This window comes from Apostichopus japonicus, chromosome 8 (assembly GCF_037975245.1).
Source record: "Apostichopus japonicus isolate 1M-3 chromosome 8, ASM3797524v1, whole genome shotgun sequence".
NCBI lineage: Eukaryota > Metazoa > Echinodermata > Holothuroidea > Aspidochirotida > Stichopodidae > Apostichopus > Apostichopus japonicus.
In genome coordinates this window covers 20,780,807-20,797,529 of record NC_092568.1, presented here as the reverse complement: position 1 = coordinate 20,797,529, position 16,723 = coordinate 20,780,807, and the positions used below count along the sequence as shown (strand labels likewise).

General features: G+C 35.5%; 2 protein-coding genes across 2 annotated transcripts in view; one reads left to right on the top strand and one right to left on the bottom strand.

Annotated features, from left to right (window-relative positions):
• Positions 1 to 1,948: 1,948 nt before the first annotated feature.
• Positions 1,949 to 7,896, bottom strand: LOC139972150 (sodium/bile acid cotransporter 5-like). Its single transcript, XM_071979125.1, has 3 exons — positions 7,793 to 7,896; positions 3,880 to 5,294; positions 1,949 to 2,354 (listed from the first exon to the last, which is right to left on the bottom strand). The coding sequence occupies exons 1-3, from the start codon at positions 7,841 to 7,843 to the stop codon at positions 1,973 to 1,975; spliced, it is 1,848 nt and encodes a 615-aa protein (XP_071835226.1). The 5' UTR covers positions 7,844 to 7,896; the 3' UTR covers positions 1,949 to 1,972.
• A 3,743-nt stretch (positions 7,897 to 11,639) lies between these two features.
• LOC139970988 (neuroendocrine convertase 2-like) overlaps positions 11,640 to 16,723 on the top strand; it is a 31,343-nt gene continuing 26,259 nt past the window's right edge. The window contains exon 1 of the mRNA XM_071977107.1: positions 11,640 to 12,049. Coding sequence (XP_071833208.1) covers positions 11,888 to 12,049 — 162 coding nt within the window. The 5' untranslated portion in view covers positions 11,640 to 11,887. The remainder of the gene's footprint in view (positions 12,050 to 16,723) is intronic.

Here is a 16,723-nt window from a genome sequence, read left to right as displayed (position 1 = left end):
AAGCTATAAGAACCGTTACTATAGGAAAATAAAGGGTATCGTGGGAACAGAGGCTATACAGTGATACTGTATAAGTCGACGAAGGCCAACTGTTATTGATGAAACCGAAATCTGTGAATTGATTTGAAAATGTCAAGCATATATATATATATATATATAGCCTATATATAGCCTATATATATAGCCTATATATAGCCTATATATAGCCTATATATATAGCCTATATATATAGCCTATATATATAGCCTATATATAGCCTATAGGTTATATATAGCCTATAGGTTATATATAGCCTATAGGTTATATATAGCCTATAGGTTATATATAGCCTTTATATATATAGCCTTTATATATATAGCCTATATATATAGCCTATATATATATATAGCCTAGCCTGCATGGGAGTCAGTTTCTAACAGCCCTATAGGAACATCTAGTACCCTACATAAAGTTTCATGCCTTTATAAATCATATTATTGCGAAGACATCGATCGTATTTCTTTATTTTTATTATCTTCAGGCTGCCAGTTAAGAACACATTTTTTTTATTGCAATTATGACAGTAATGTTGTATTTTGAATACATCCCTTCAATGGTAACCTATACTGTATCGAAAATTAAAACGTTCATTAATCGACATTTACAGCAAAATATACATTTCATTTTTATGAAGAATGAAAGAAGAAGAAAACTTGTCCATAGAAGTTTTACATATCGGATCAATTCGAACTCGACACCAGCGAAGTGTGCAGAGGGTAATAAGGGTAAATTATTTCGAAAGTGCATAATGAAGTAAAAAGATTTGAACATTTATTAATCACTGAAATTCTTAGTTATGTTGCTAAGATATAGATCAGTATGCACTGTCAATAGGTTTGCATATACTCACGCTACAAACACGTCCTATCATACATGATATTTCTTTCGTATATAATTTAATTACTATACATTCTTCTGTTTATACTGCTATAGTTTCTGATATTGTGACTGCGGTCAATTCTTAATACCCAGTGGCATTGACATAATTAAAAATATTTCATACCATCTAACACCATTAAAAAAGATTTACCCCAAAAGGTTGTAGTTTAGTTATTTTTCGAATAAGATATGTCCAAAAGTCTTGATGAATCGATGTATGACAGTATACTTGCAACGAGCCTTATTAAATAAAGTGATACATTATACATGAACTTACAGGAGATAGCGTTAGTCATACAAAGTTAATTGCTAACAATAGGTCCATACATATCAAACATTTGTTATAACAGTTTATACAACACCTAATTGTATTCTGGTCATTTGATTGGTCAATTGTTCGTTGATTGCATGCAAAATCCGCTCTATTCCACTCTATGAAATAGAACCATGGGTTATACTTTTTTGGTATCACTTTTTTCAATGGTAAGAGAGCAGAGAAACCTGTCTGTTCAAAACAATCTGTTGCATGAGTGCATTTTACCCATCTTAATATAATATTTTGTATAAAACAATTAATGAATGGTTTCCATTCGTGCAATAGTGCAAATATTTCATTCGTTGAAAGATGTAATTTGTTCCATTCAACTCGGCTGCGCCTCGTTGAATGGAACAAATTACATCTTTCAGCTCATGAAGTATTTGCACTATTGCACTCATAACCATTCATTATTTGTATAATAGTCACCTGCTTCCTATCCCCCCATGTCTTTATCCTCAACTTACACGAATGTGAAAAGACCTGAATGTTTTACAAAACGCGCCGGTCTTGTCTTCTTGTTTTCAACATTGAGCTTCCTGGCAGAGGATATGAAAATCGCTCTTTGTTGACAGACATAAAGACTGTCCGGCACGATAGCCCATGAACCAAGCTTATTGACAACTTTGCGTAATTACCCGCAGCTATTCGTTTAGCTATAGAAGCAAACCAAACCAACTAGTCGTTCTTTTTGGGGGGAAATTATTTTGTTCATTCCTCCCCGCTCTATACAGACAGTCATACGTCTGTTTCTTTGTCATGAAACCCCTTTTTCGCGTCGTGATAAGATGGTGGTATTTCACATTCCATGTGAATCTTCCCGTCATTTGTGGATACGTTTTTATAGTTGACACCTTCGTATCGATCATCCAAATCTTTCACGGTCTCTCTCTTCTCCTTTCTGTCTCTTCTGAGTCGATGAATAGGGAATGACGCTAGTACCATACCAACCCCGACACTCAATGCCGTTATCGAAACCACGATTGGTAAACGGGCCATCATGTCTGCTTCCGGCTGCGGATAGGCTAGCTTAATCATAGAGATGGCAATGAGATTGTTTTGAACACCAGTCTCCACACAGACAGTCATCGATGAATCTAAAGGTTGCCGAGTTACAAATCTGATTACCAAAAAATAAAATGGGGGAATGAAAATGCTCAATTGTTTAATGACAAACCATTATATATGATCACATGCTTTACAACGATTAACACAATAGCCTATCCCATTTAATAGATAAACAAACACACTTAACATGATCAAAAAACAAAACAAAAAAGAACTACTAGATATTCTCAGGCTTTTCTGTCAGAAGCCATTGTCTAGACATTCAACTCTTACTGGCCACTGTGTGATCATTGTAAAGTATTAATAGTCTCCAATTTATTCATCTTACTTCTAACCGATGAAAGTAGAGTGTCGTACTATATAGATTTGTTTAGTTGAGTGTATCACAACAACAAAAATTGTTTACCTGCTTTCCAAATTATTTACCGCACTACCCCATGACGTTTATTTACCTCTGTTAACCCCCTCTGTTAAACCCTCACAAATCCACTTTTTTCTTAAATTCACACATTATAAACTTAAATTCACACATTATAAACTTAAATTCAGACATTTTAAATTTAAAAAAATGCCTGGGAAAAGTGGATATGTGAATTTAAGAAATACTGAAAGTATAGATTTAAGTTAAACTTTGACGAAGTTGAACCCTTCAGTGCTTCCGTAGAAACGAGATTCAGCGATACTGTCATGACAAGTTACATAATTATGTTCACATTCAACCTGAAAGATGACTTCAAACCGTGTGCTGGTTTAACTATATTTCACCCATTCACTGATTGAGACTAAAAATCAGGCATAGGAAATTTCAGAACAAGCCCCCCCTTTTTTTCTAAGAGGAAGGGGGGGTGTTGGGTGATTTTCATAAGTTAAAGACTGCATACATGGGGAGGGGTCTATGAGGGGATGGCGAGAAAATTTTGTATAAGAAAGGTTAAATGTAAAATGGTGCGATCGATTAACATAGAATATTAACTTTCAAGAAATTGCAATGCATCATTAAATCTAATAACAGTTTTTAAAAAAAAAACAATATATATATATATATATATATATATATATATATATATATTGCTGCATGTTCAAAGAATTGAAGAATTTCGATATGGAAGTAAATGTAAACTGATTTGAACGATCAGCCTCTATAAACATGGAATTGCGTGTTTTTTTTTTGTTTTTTTGAGGGGTGGAGGGAAGGTCCGTTCAAACCCTAAGTGCCTACCCGCTCCTTTATACGGGCATAGAATGACACGGGATGTTTTCACATGATGTGACACTTCCAGGTATAATTACAGAAATGACAAAGTGTAAATGTTCAATAGTCGCATATTACTTTTTAAACGTAGCCAATAATGGTTCTTCTTGGGAAACTGACATGTTTTAATTGTGCCCAAAGCTATTACAACAAAATTTTACTTTTCAGGTAAATATCTTAGAATGCGGAGCAAATAAACTGGTTCTTACCGCGAAGATTTCATCATAACGCAGCGTTTATGGTAACATGTTCATCATATGATATGATATTCACTATCAAGGGCATATGTCGATGTACCTTCGTAGAAATGACCAACATGGCTTACCTGGCTACAAGAAATCCCGTGATGAAACCGCAATTTGGTAGCAGTGCAGCACCAACCATCATTCTCCATCCCGATGAGGTAAACACGTATATATTTGAATAGACCCCGATGCCCAGAGTAAGTAGGAGGAGTGTCATGGATAAAACACCCAAGGACTTGTTGACATAATAGGCAACTTTAGGCAGTTTCCAACGAACTGCCATACCGATCAAGACGGGACCAGCTAACATCGCAATCTGGAACATAATATCTGTTATGGGGATTTTGAAACTCGCTCCACCGCCACCTTCTTCCACGATTATTTTCATAAAATGACTCCCGTAGATGAACATATTCAGAGGTAACATTGCTAACGCACAGATGTTGGACGTAAATGTCATAGTGACGCTTTGGATGAGATCGGCGCCGATCAGGAGCGTGATCATGTTACTCATACCGCCACCTGGACATGACCCAACTGTTACCAACCCGAGGGCACTCAGACCATCAAACTTCATCAACTTGGCAATCGAAAAGGCAAACAAAGGTTGACAGATGAATTGGCATACTGGTCCTACCAAAATGCTGATAGGTTTCTTCAGTTTCATTTTGATGATTTCAATCTCCATCTTACAGCCCATACCGGCACAGGATACAACGATCAACGGAAGCAGAAGATAGTTGAAGATTGTGTCTATCAGTCTCGGAACTCTTAGAGTCTTGACTGTGAACCTGACATCTTCTTTGATAACGATCGCACCGTGTTGATCGTAGATGGTAAGGACCATTCGAGAAACGCCAAGCTGCAACCCTTTCAGATGGATAGTCAACGTCCCATTGTGGATCTCATAGTTATCTGGGTCGTGATGAACACTACCATTGACGACCTCAAAGACCAATTCGTCGTTACTCCTCAGCTCGATCTTAACGATCTTTTTTAAGCCAGTGATTCTGATATCTACATGTCCATCGTTTCCTTCATATATCTTCACGAATTGATCATCGATTTCCATACTGAAGTTTCCGTACTCTAGCAGAACGTCACTGGGTGTTGGAGCTGGCCTGCAATAGACGACGTCATTCTCTTCCTGCGGGTAGTTGGTTGGTAATCCCAAGATCCCTAGCTCGGTGGCGTTCGTCTCTTCCTCTTTGGTCGATGATGCAACCGAGGATGGAGCTTTTGTACTGACGGAGGCCGTTGTTGAGCTGACCAATGACCCAGTGCTGGACAGTGTGATCACTGAGGTGTAGTCGCTGCTGTTTTCTGTCTCCTTGTTGACTTGTCGACGAACCAAGTCGAGAACATGTTCATCACCAAATTTACCAAATGCTGCACTACGTGAGATGGTCAATAATACGATGACACATCCCATCCAATGAGCGATATCGTTCCTCTTCATAATGATGTCTCTTTTCTTAGACGATACTATATACTTCTGTTGAAACAAAATGATGAACTAACATATGAAAGGTATGTTCAAGGAATTGGACAAGAAGTGCTTGTAATTATTCATTGAATTATTGCTGTAACAGCAAAATAAGAATGCTCGTTTGCGGAATGCACATTGAATCATTATAAATATAATTTGGCATGAATGTTTTGCATTTTATTGAAATTTTAATTTAAAAACTATTTTTAAAAAATTATAAAATAAGAACTATCTGTGAATGCAGGTGCTGTACGTTACATCACCCCAATTAGAAAAAATAACATAATTCTGACAGATAACGCAATTTTTACGATGTATGGAAATGATTTCTTATGTACCATTACTACATTATTTTTGTAATATTCTAGCCTGAAATGTTTGCGATTGATTTAATGTTTATACTAAATTAAACAATTTGAAGCCCTTCACAAATTTATGTCATTGAAATCTTTAAATGTGAGTATTAAGTTCAGATCAGTAACCTGTGTAGAATCTTTAGGGGGGGGGGGGGGCAGTTAAGGAACATCGAGAAACGTTTTGTATCTTCCAAATATTAAATAGTAATGTCTTAATGTGCATATATACGAGAACCTTTGCTAGAAGATTTTAGTGAGGGGGGGGGGGGGAGGCATTTCCCAAAAGGGACCGTCGTGACACTTTCTAAGCGGAACGAAAATATTTTTGCCCAAAATTGCCTGCCAGATTGCCGTAAATGGCACTTCACAGGTCTTGTAAGTTGCATCTGAACATTCTTTATTTTGAGATCTCATGTTTTAGAAATTTACACTCAAACAGTTTCATTCGGTAAAATTACTTTTTAGTGAGAAAATACGACTTTGCGTTACTTTATAAGCTCTGCTTTATTCATAGCATAACATTGGTAATTGGAGATATAGAAGCAGGATAGGGACTGCCGATGGTAGCCGTAGCCTAATGCTGAGGGGAAGCCATATGGAGAATTCAGGTGCAAAGTTATTGTTAGGTTTGTGTTATCATTATTTGTTGTATATGCCAAGATGGGACCTACAGGTGACCAAATGAGCTGAGTGGGTGGGCCGTGTATGGGACTGGTGGCGCCCGCATCTCCCCATAGTTAGTATGTTTTAAAAGGCCCTGCTGTATATGCAAAGTGCCTCAATATTGCTAGATAAAACATTGGGGCACTGATAAAGGGGATATCAATGAAATTGATATCTCTACATAAAAACCCATAGATGTGATAAATATATTTATGAACCGTAGTTTCACAGTAGATTGTTACATTGTTTACGCATGCAAGTTAAATATTAGGAGCTCTCTACGTTTATTGTTATTCGAACAAATCTCGTAAAAAAACCCAAAACAAACGCATTGTCGTCGTATCGGCGATCGTGCATATACGTGATGAGCGGTGAAATTAAACCGTGTGTTCTTTTTTAATGCCATTCCTACAATACGTGACTATAATATTGAGGTTTGCACACTACTGACTAATGAAATTACAAGAAATGATATGCACATTTTGCTACAAGTAACTTAAATAGCGCATACTATCCAGGCGTTCACATTATCGTAGGCCTACCTTCATTAAAAAAGTGGCAATCTCAGGGGAGACAGCTGCCCCCTGTCCACCCCCCACCCGCCCCCCCTCCTCACAGGCTACGGCCCTCGGAACTGTTATGAATAAATACTCAAGGAAAGTCTCAATTCAAAACACCACCAACACCTGTCTTTTCAAATTTACAATCAAGTTGATGAATATTATGATAAGATTTAGTATCTTTAGATGTTTTTTATTCGGTACGAGTACATGACTTATACTTCAAGATATGTCTCATGAAACAATGTAATGTCCCTTTCAATAGAACAAATAGACACCATGTATATAATCTGTATATATTAGGCACACAAATTGGGGACAAAAAAGATTGTCTGTATAATTCGACATAACCGTTAAGATGGTTTACTATGGCAGTAAATAAAGACAGGAAGCAAAGATGATAGTAATAAACGTTGAATTCAATACTGTTTTTTCCTGTTCATATTTATATCTACTCCTTGGAGATGTGTAGTTGTTAATGGTCTAATTGATTATTGTTTCAATCTAACAGATCGGAATCAAGCAATAGTGTAACCTAAAAGATTGACTTTTCCATTTGATTGGACAATCGTTCATATACACAAACCTAAATCTATAAACGTTTCATATTATCACCGAATGTATAGGTTAATGTTCTTGCTTGCTTCTACAAACAAATGATTTTGCTATGATGTAAGAGCAATCGACATATCAATTAATTCGAATTCGATTTTTCAATCGATACAAATTTAGGAAATGGTAATATCAAATTGCTAATTAGACAAACATGATCGAAAATATTTTAAGGCAGTTATGTTTTCTTTTTAATTATTAGTGTTTAGTTTTTCATACTTACTCAGATCAGAAAACTATATAGAAAACTATTTGAATTGGTAAACGACAAACAAACGTTTCTTTAAAGAGTTTACCAAGAAATCTAACTTACCTTCTTACCGCAACAAACCCTTGAGTGAAGTAGTTTCCCTGAAGGGTGCATCGACTTTATAACGAGTAGTAACCAATTAAAACCCTCCTTGCGTTCTTTGTCGATTGCTTTATAAATTTGATCTAATCTCTTCCTTGTAACATTGATGATGTGTAGTAGGAAAACTGAAACAACAGAATGGTCACTAATGCGAAATGCTAACACAATAGAGATAAATCACAAATCGCAAAGTAAATTTTCACGAACTTAACGACGGGAATGTATTCATGAAGGACTATAAACTTTTAGGATTGACAGAGGGGTTTTCTTATCTTTCGCGGAGGATATTGAATGGACGTAAACATATATGGACAAAGAGTATAGTTCCAACAGTTATTCTTGTATCGGTTCGGTGTTTATCCGCTGAGTGATTTGTTCAGAAAAGAAGTCGTATGGTTCGTTTTGGAATGAACTTGACTAGTAGAAGAAATAAAAGTTCTTGTTATTCGATATAAAAGACACAGAAAACAAGAATTATTGTACGCGTGAATGATGTGCTTTTGTAAGGGACGGTGAAGGGTAGAATGGTCTCTAACCCGCCTCCAACTCCATCCCCTACACCTCCCTAATTCACCCAAGAAAGATAATAAAACACACAGTTATTACACCAAGTGTTATGCAAACGCTCAGAAAGACTACTGTATTATCAAATATATGGAAAATATAAAGCCTATATAGAAAATTTATGTCAAAAAATCAGTAATCCGAGTGTCGTCTGTTATCACCGTTTACATGTTTATATGCAATATATGGAGAGCTTACGTTATATACTCGTGGCGTATAAAGTTGAAGACAATTTTAAGATCAAGTAGACTAATTGGGTTTTATATTCTTTCAAAGCTTTATCTACGTGAAGACAAAATTCCTCCCCCCCCCCCCGGCTTACTTCCTGTCCCGCATCGTGTTGCACTTTTTAGCACAAGTTATGACGTATATTCCATTTGGAATTTCACAAACCCGACCCCCCCCCCCCCCGCAATGCCTATTCTTTCCTGACCAAATCGTCCCTCCCATCATCTCCTAAATTATTTTGAGTACCAATATGTTGCCAACCTTTTCCATCCAGGGACCACTGAGGACAATGAAGTAAATTTCAAGGATCCCAGACTTATAGGGAGTACCACCATTGTTGAGGCTGATGTCAGAAACATGTCAGTTTTAATTGCTCGAGGTACATCTCTCATTATACTTGTTCTGCCTGTCGTGACAGCGTATATAAGTATTGATGAATACGAACCCTGACCCCCCCACCCCCACCCCCACCAACACCCCCACTCCCACCCCCATGTCCTGTCACGGATCACCTATAGGTGTCCACGAATCCGAAGTTGAGAAATAGGTGTTAGAATACCGGTATAGGTGTTGTTGTGTTGTTGGTTTTTTGCTTCTGTAATCCTAAAAGTAAAGAGCCCGTATGCGTTATGTAAAGCTACTTCCTGATAAACGGTCACCTGAGATAGATCCAACAGACAAGCTCTTTCAGCCCGTTAGTTTTCGGACACTGGAACTGTGATCATGGTGCAACTGCTGGTGCATTCAGGTTTCTGGTTTAAAAACACCATCAATTGAAAACAGTGCCTTCCAATGATAAGGTCCCCGGTTCGAGTCACTCCAAGATTAATGTGTGTCTTCCAGTAACAGAGTTGTTGACAATTCATAATCATGGACGTTAAATATGAATGTAAGAGACTGACTTCGGTCAGCTAGCGGCTTTGATAAGCCAATGAGACTTCTTCTCGTTTTCATGCTTGCAGGAGGATGTAAAGTACATACATACATACATACATACATACATACATACATACATACACATATACATCTAACCAAAAAGGCTCGCAGAGTTAGGCCTTTATAGGTAAGGCGCATTTGCACTGATTATAACGTGTTGTTGGTCTATGTATATATTATGTTATGCATTATAAGTGGTGGCAAACTGCATCAATATATTTTACGCTCGAGTCATTATTCCGTTTCATATGCATGGAATCGTTAAGCTGCAACACGAATATCTTCCTGCAGACGTTTGAATTTGACTTTTATCAAATGTGTTGCGATGCGAGAGCAGAGTTTACGTGCTTCCGACCGCTATCTGCAGCCCAATATACTGACTTGAATCGGGGAATGACCAACTGAAAGGTGGAAATTGTCAATTTAAATGGTTGTATTGCCATGAAGGCCTTACCAATTGACCTGACAAGAAAAATGAATAATTTTAATAGTTTAAAGCAGCCGCATATGTGTTTCGGAAAGTCCAGTGATAGTGGTGACAACTTTAGAGAGAAAAAAAACACTGTCAGTTTATAAGTTGATAAATACGGCTGTAGTCTTAACATCGTTATCTTTCCCAAAGCGCTAAGTATAACATGGACATTTAATCACATTCTACAAGATAATCAGAAGACAATCAGTTGTTCGATAAAGACGCCATCATCTCCGTGACCCAATGACATAATGACCTTTAACCCTCGGATTGAGTAAACAATCTTTTGTCCTTACAAGAAGTTTGTTGGACTTGTCTATACAGCTCATTAGTATATATATTTTTACAGTAAAGACGACCTAGGTGCCGACAATGACGTCATAAACGCGACGTTATATATATATATATATATATATATATATATATATATATAGATATATAGATATATATATATATATATTTATATATTTATACATATAAATATATATATATGAATATATATATATATATATATATATATATATATATATATATATATATATATAAATATATATATATATGAATATATATATGAATATATATACTGCAGTATGAGTGTGATGAACAAATCAGTTTGGACTCTATGAGTCGGATGACTTTATGCACAAAAAGTGATATGATATAAATCGTATAGACAGTCACAACACATTGCTATCAGTTTAAGTTCAATACCATTTTTGGTGGTTACTAAAATATCTTGTAACTGCTGTCATATTGAGATATGGATAACGTTACGTATAAGCACAGAATACCATCGGTTGAGCGTTCGGCAAATTACGTATTCTGATAGATAATAGAGCATATTGTCCGTTCTCCCCACAGTCGCTGCTTTTCCATATTGGCTTTACGAAATTGAAACGTTGTACATTCATTCTTCTTTCCCGCCGTTAACGCCATTTGTTTAAACAAGAAACTTTATTTGGAAAAATCATAATTACTTAATCATTATTGCATTATTACCTATTACTTTACCCACTCTAGCCCACCCTAGCCCTCACCTTCTCCTCACGAACTCCTTATCTCACTTTGATAACAAATCAACAACATTACCACTAAAAACATGATCCTTTAACATTTTCTACTTTCGCACTGCAAATTAAGGTGCAATTAATTCCCCATACATGGCACATCGCATGCCCTTACACCAAATATTACCAACACATCGCTCTGTATACACAACGCAAGCCCTAGTAATGTGGACTTTTTTGGCTGTCTTTGTAGGAAATTGCACGAATATCCGCAATGTTTACTTTGTTTGAAAGAAGGACTTAGTTCTCTAACTCGTCTCTGACGACGTTCACCATGGTAACCCTCCTTTACACTTAATTATCTTCTTCCAAACGTCATACCATACACAATCAACTATACGATCCTGCACAGCCTAAATGAGAAATCGCCTTGATCTCATATCCATGGCAACCTGGAGGAACTTCGTGAATAGAGGCAGTGGCAGATGGAGTTGGTCGAGTGTAGTCATTGGGTGAGTATGAATGACGTAAATTACGTCAAACGTCATGGAAAAAATAATTAACTCATTATGTGCGCAAAAATAAGTGTATAGCTTTAACTATGGTGTGCAGTCAATATACCGACAAATTTCGGGTGAGCATGCAATCAGTACCATAAGGAACTGTGTGGAGACATCTATTTGTGTTGGACAGGAACGACGGAGACTTTAAGCTTGAACATCGATAGGCAAACTACTTTTACTAGATTTATTTGGATTAAAATATTGTGACTGAATCTCTTTTCCCCAAGAAAATCGTGCAGTTGTTGTAGGATCAACATAGGGTATATACAAGGGCTATCTTCTCGAGATGGGTTTTTTGCAGGGGTGGACGGGAGTTGTACTACTTGTCGTCTGGTTTCAATCCATCCATAGTAAAGATGTCTTCACAAATAGCTTCGTAGTCCAGATACGAGACGGCAGTGATCCACATTCTATAGCCAAACGAAACGGATATGACTACAAAGGACAGGTAAGATATACTGTTTATATACTGCAACATTTATGTTAAGACGTATTCGTCTTGGATTTATATATAGGTTCGACTTTTACAAGTCAACCTCACAGATTAACATGTTAGGATAGCGCTAGGAAAGCGCCATAGTCGACAAACGGTACATTAGAATTATTACCCTATCGTAGAATCTGTAATGGGATAAGCTAGAGATAGGCTTTACAATTCATCTATACTGAAGATCGACGGTGACGATCATTTCATGATGTGCATAAACACAATTATCTCACTGTAAATATATATATATATACATACATATATATATATATATATATATATATATATATTTACCCCACCCCAGTTCCTCCAAGATAAAAAAACCGCTTGAATATCAAATGGTGCGGGAACAATGATCGCATACGTAATCAGCTATAAGGCAAATTTGCAGCAAATTGAGTTGCAGCGACAAAGCCATAAGTCATCTGGCATATGTTTTCTTTTCAATATTGGAAAAAAATCACTGTATCAAATCAATTACAGTGCATGACTAATATTTTAAGTCGTTATCCACGGATATTTGTCTTATGACGTAAGTTTATATCCCACGCTTCACGAAACTATTTTCGGTATATTTACCACAAAGCATATCATAACCAACTTTATGTAAATACCATATAGCAACTTTGAAGTACATTGGAATAAGAATATATATGGAGGTGCGACGCTTTGATAACAATCATCTGAATGTGGTTAACACGTCATGATGACGTAAAGGACTCGACATAGCGGTGTATCCAAGAACGTTTTCCTTTAATATTTAATTTCTGTTTGTCTACATGTTACTCCTATGAAGTTATTTAGGCTTGTTGGTATGAAGACGGAATTACGTAAAATTAGGCTATATGGTGGAAATTATAAATATAAACACAAAATGCAAATGTCAAAATATGGCGATGAACTTGTGCAACTTCGTTCGTCTATTATGTCCTCTCGTCATATTAATATCACGGAGAAATTTAATTAATTTGACATCAAATTGTTCACAAAGGATACAATTCAGTCGATTATTTTTACATGGTTAGTCCACATTTTGAAATAATATAAAATTTACTAAGAAGTTTGGCGGATACAATTTTCGTCTATGCTAATTCCCCACCCTCATAAACGACGCATTGAGGGTAAGTTTAAGTAGACAGTTGAATGTCTTAGCGAGGTACAGAGTGTTAATTACAATACAATATCTTCAGTGAGAGAAATGATTTGGTACGTGCGTTTGATACATATGGCTCATTGAAATTTGAATATGGGTGACAATGAATCGATATTATCGGTTTACCGTAAACTACTTGTTGGGGAGTTGGATATAGGGATCCTTATGTGCAAACATATAGGTTTAAATTGGACTGTAGTGTGTTTACATCACATATGAGTTATTAATATGCGAGATGAAAGTACTAATAGCATAAACTCAAAGCACAAACATTATTTACTATCTGCTTTTTTTTCTTTGAAGGATTCCTTCAGTTGTTATGTGAATAATTCAATAATATTTAATTTTACATAACCTAGTATTTTGTTTTCAAGCAGCAGACCTAACGTGACTATCTAATTATACCGAAGCGTGGTCGTATAAAGGGTATAGTGCCGAGTAAATTTTCCGATTCAAAATTCACCAGGGGTGCACTCTGTACAATCATAACACTTTGGGGTTATACGCCCTGATATGAAAGATAAATATTATACGTCGGGTTGCCTTCTTCCCCGAAAAAAAACTTTATTTTAATTACCGTTTACTATCTTCTAAAAAGCGTATGTGCTATAATCATTTATACATAGATATTTGATAGATAATATCTTCCTGGATGTTCAGTTTATTCGTTGATATATTTAGTTTGAGTAAGTGTTCGTTGACTGAGCATTAAGATCTTAAAACGTGATAAAGATTTCGTCTTTTGTGCTACATAGGCTAATTCATCTCCGCACGAATTTCGATTAGCTCCCCTTTGTATGTTTGATAGCTTTGGGCCAAATTTGGCAATTAGATACTGAATAGCACTCTATAGAATTAATTAATATCTCACAGATTTTTATTTTATTTTTTACATTTTTCTTAAGTTATAATTATTAAATATCTAAAGGAGCATGCATTTTTTGTCCACGATATACTCTGACGGAATTAAAATCAGAAGAGAGCTTGAAAGTTCGGAATCTGATTGTGCGGTAGGTTTTTTTTACTTTCGAGTAAGACCTTTACATATTTTGATTATATGACTTATAAAAAATTGTTGATAAATAGTCCATACAAGAAAAGTTTATATAATGCATTGCGTTGGCTGTTCATATTAAAAAAAAATTAAGAGCTAACCGATTTTTTGTCAACTTTGCAGCAATAAACGAGGAAGAGTTGAGAAACACAACACATGCACAAACACACGTATATACATATTTGTGAATAACTCTAGTGAAAACATTAATTTCTTTTTACATAAATACATAATTATGAAATGATATACATATTGAATCTTTGCAAACAAGTCCTCGTTTCTAAAATTGTGGCCTTTCCGTTTTTTGTGTCCCCGTTATAGGTTGCTACTAATCCGTTTATAACCAAATATTTTTATACATTTAGTTTATAAAATTTGCCATGAGAGACTTGAATTTATGTTCTAAAAGTTGTTGTCTAAACTATCTACAAACAATTTTCTTTTATCCTACACGTTCTTTACTCAAATATTATTTTTTAATTTTTGTTTTTATACGTCAATTGTATTAAATTAATACATTTAAGAAATACTAACCTCAGTCAAATAAAACACAAACAGTTCAAATTTGACATTGAAATTGACGTCAATTTATTAACTTATTGCTTTAAAATTATTTCATTTATTGAGATAAAACAGGGCATAAAAAAATTTCGTAAAGGAAGCAACTAAGCTGGAATTTCCTGTAATTTTTGTGAAAGCACGTACCAGTTTGACTTTATCATACAACATTCCTGACAAGAGAGCAATTATGAGGGTGGAAAAAGGTAGCCAATATTTGGTAATCAGAAAATATGGTACACAGTATCACGAGGAGTAAGACATAAGCGACTTGATTGAAGCAGAGAGATCAAGTAACGATTTGATTTTCTTGTTTCAAAAACAAACCAGTTAAAAGACTGGTCTTAATTAAATGAATACATAAGCAAGACAGTTCATTGCGTATTGTTTGTATTTATATTGTAAAGCAGTTGCAAAGATACATTATAGGCCTGTGTTATAAACAAATTCAATTTTCAGTGGTTTAGTGTGTGTATTGATGTACAGTTCTATTAACTATCGCAAAGCTTTATCACTGAATATTACAAAGCCACAGAACATAACCGTTTTATATGAACAAATGTAATTCTTCAGTGCTGTAATGTTTGTAGGTATTTTGTAATACACTGGTTTATATTGCTTTGAGAAAGCAAAGCCATATTGAAATTCCATCTTCTTTAAACCTATTATCTTTGCAGCGTGTTTAGTGTTAAAAGTATCCGGGTGTGTTGTAAAACAGTCGCATAGATTACATAACTAACCATTCCAAAACCATATCGCATAGCTAAGTTAGGCTGTGAAAAACATATTCCAATTTCAGTAGTTTCTAAGGTATTAGGTATTTTGTAAATAATTGGATGGATTTCATGTTTGATAATTACAAGCCCTTTCACATAACCATTTTATATAAATATACACCATTTTAAAGAGATGAATTAAAATAAAACAGTGAATCGAGTGTTATGAGGTTTTGTTTAATGCCAATAGGGGTTAAATTCGATAATATTTGCCCCACCCCTACCCATCACCTCACCGTCTCGTCGACTTTAATGCAAAGCATGGACGATATTAGAAACAGGTAATACATGGCGTCGAATCATTGTTTGCCGATAGGCTTTATATTGATATTTAACATGAGTTGTGGCAAGTTGACGTAACACAATTTCAATATATCTGCACTTTTAATAATTTGATTGTAATAGGAGAGGGAACATTTCACGGTTCACACACCGGCTGACGTATACATTATCATTTACACACTCACCAAAACACAGAGAAAAGCAAAACATTTTAGGATTCTGTAAACAAAAATGGTGTAAACTTGCTCATAATGGCTGATTTGTTATCAGATTTACATACTATCCTTCTTTGCTTTTGAGCGACAGATCATTTATAAATAGAAAGTATGGAAAAGTGATGAGTTTCAAAAGATTATTACTCTCTACAACTTGAAATAATTCATATACCATATGCTATCTTATGAAGATGTAACCATATGTTGTTCTACACAGGAAACGTTGAAATGTCAAAGATCATTCATGCGTAACTGAGCATGACAAGATGAAAGGTCACACTTGAATCGCTCTCCACCTCTCTGTCTCTCTCTCTGTCTCTCTGTCTCTCTTTAGCTATGGTTTTGATTAGGTTTGTGTCTGTATTCTTTTTTATCATGTCCATTCGACGAAGAATAATGTAATAACGCCACCTTTTAACAGTTTAATCATATAAAGCACATCGCCCATTAGCTAAGAAGGTTCCGTATACAAGCCGGTCGCAACCATTGCTTTGCAAGGTTATAGTTATTCTTCTACGTGTGACGTGTGTTACAAACGTCAATTGCTCGTTACTTAGTTGCTGAAGAAATCGTTAAGAACACGCATTGTTAAGATCC

Excerpts from the sequence above, each read along its gene's own strand:
- LOC139972150 (XM_071979125.1), bottom strand. The coding sequence starts at position 7,843 with ATGCACCCTTCAGGGAAACTACTTCACTCAAGGGTTTGTTGCGGTAAG. Across the intron at positions 5,295-7,792 it reads GGGTTTGTTGCGGTAAGAAG|AAGTATATAGTATCGTCTAA; the intron begins GTAAGTTAGATT and ends TTGTTTCAACAG. Across the intron at positions 2,355-3,879 it reads ACGGGATTTCTTGTAGCCAG|ATTTGTAACTCGGCAACCTT; the intron begins GTAAGCCATGTT and ends TTTGGTAATCAG.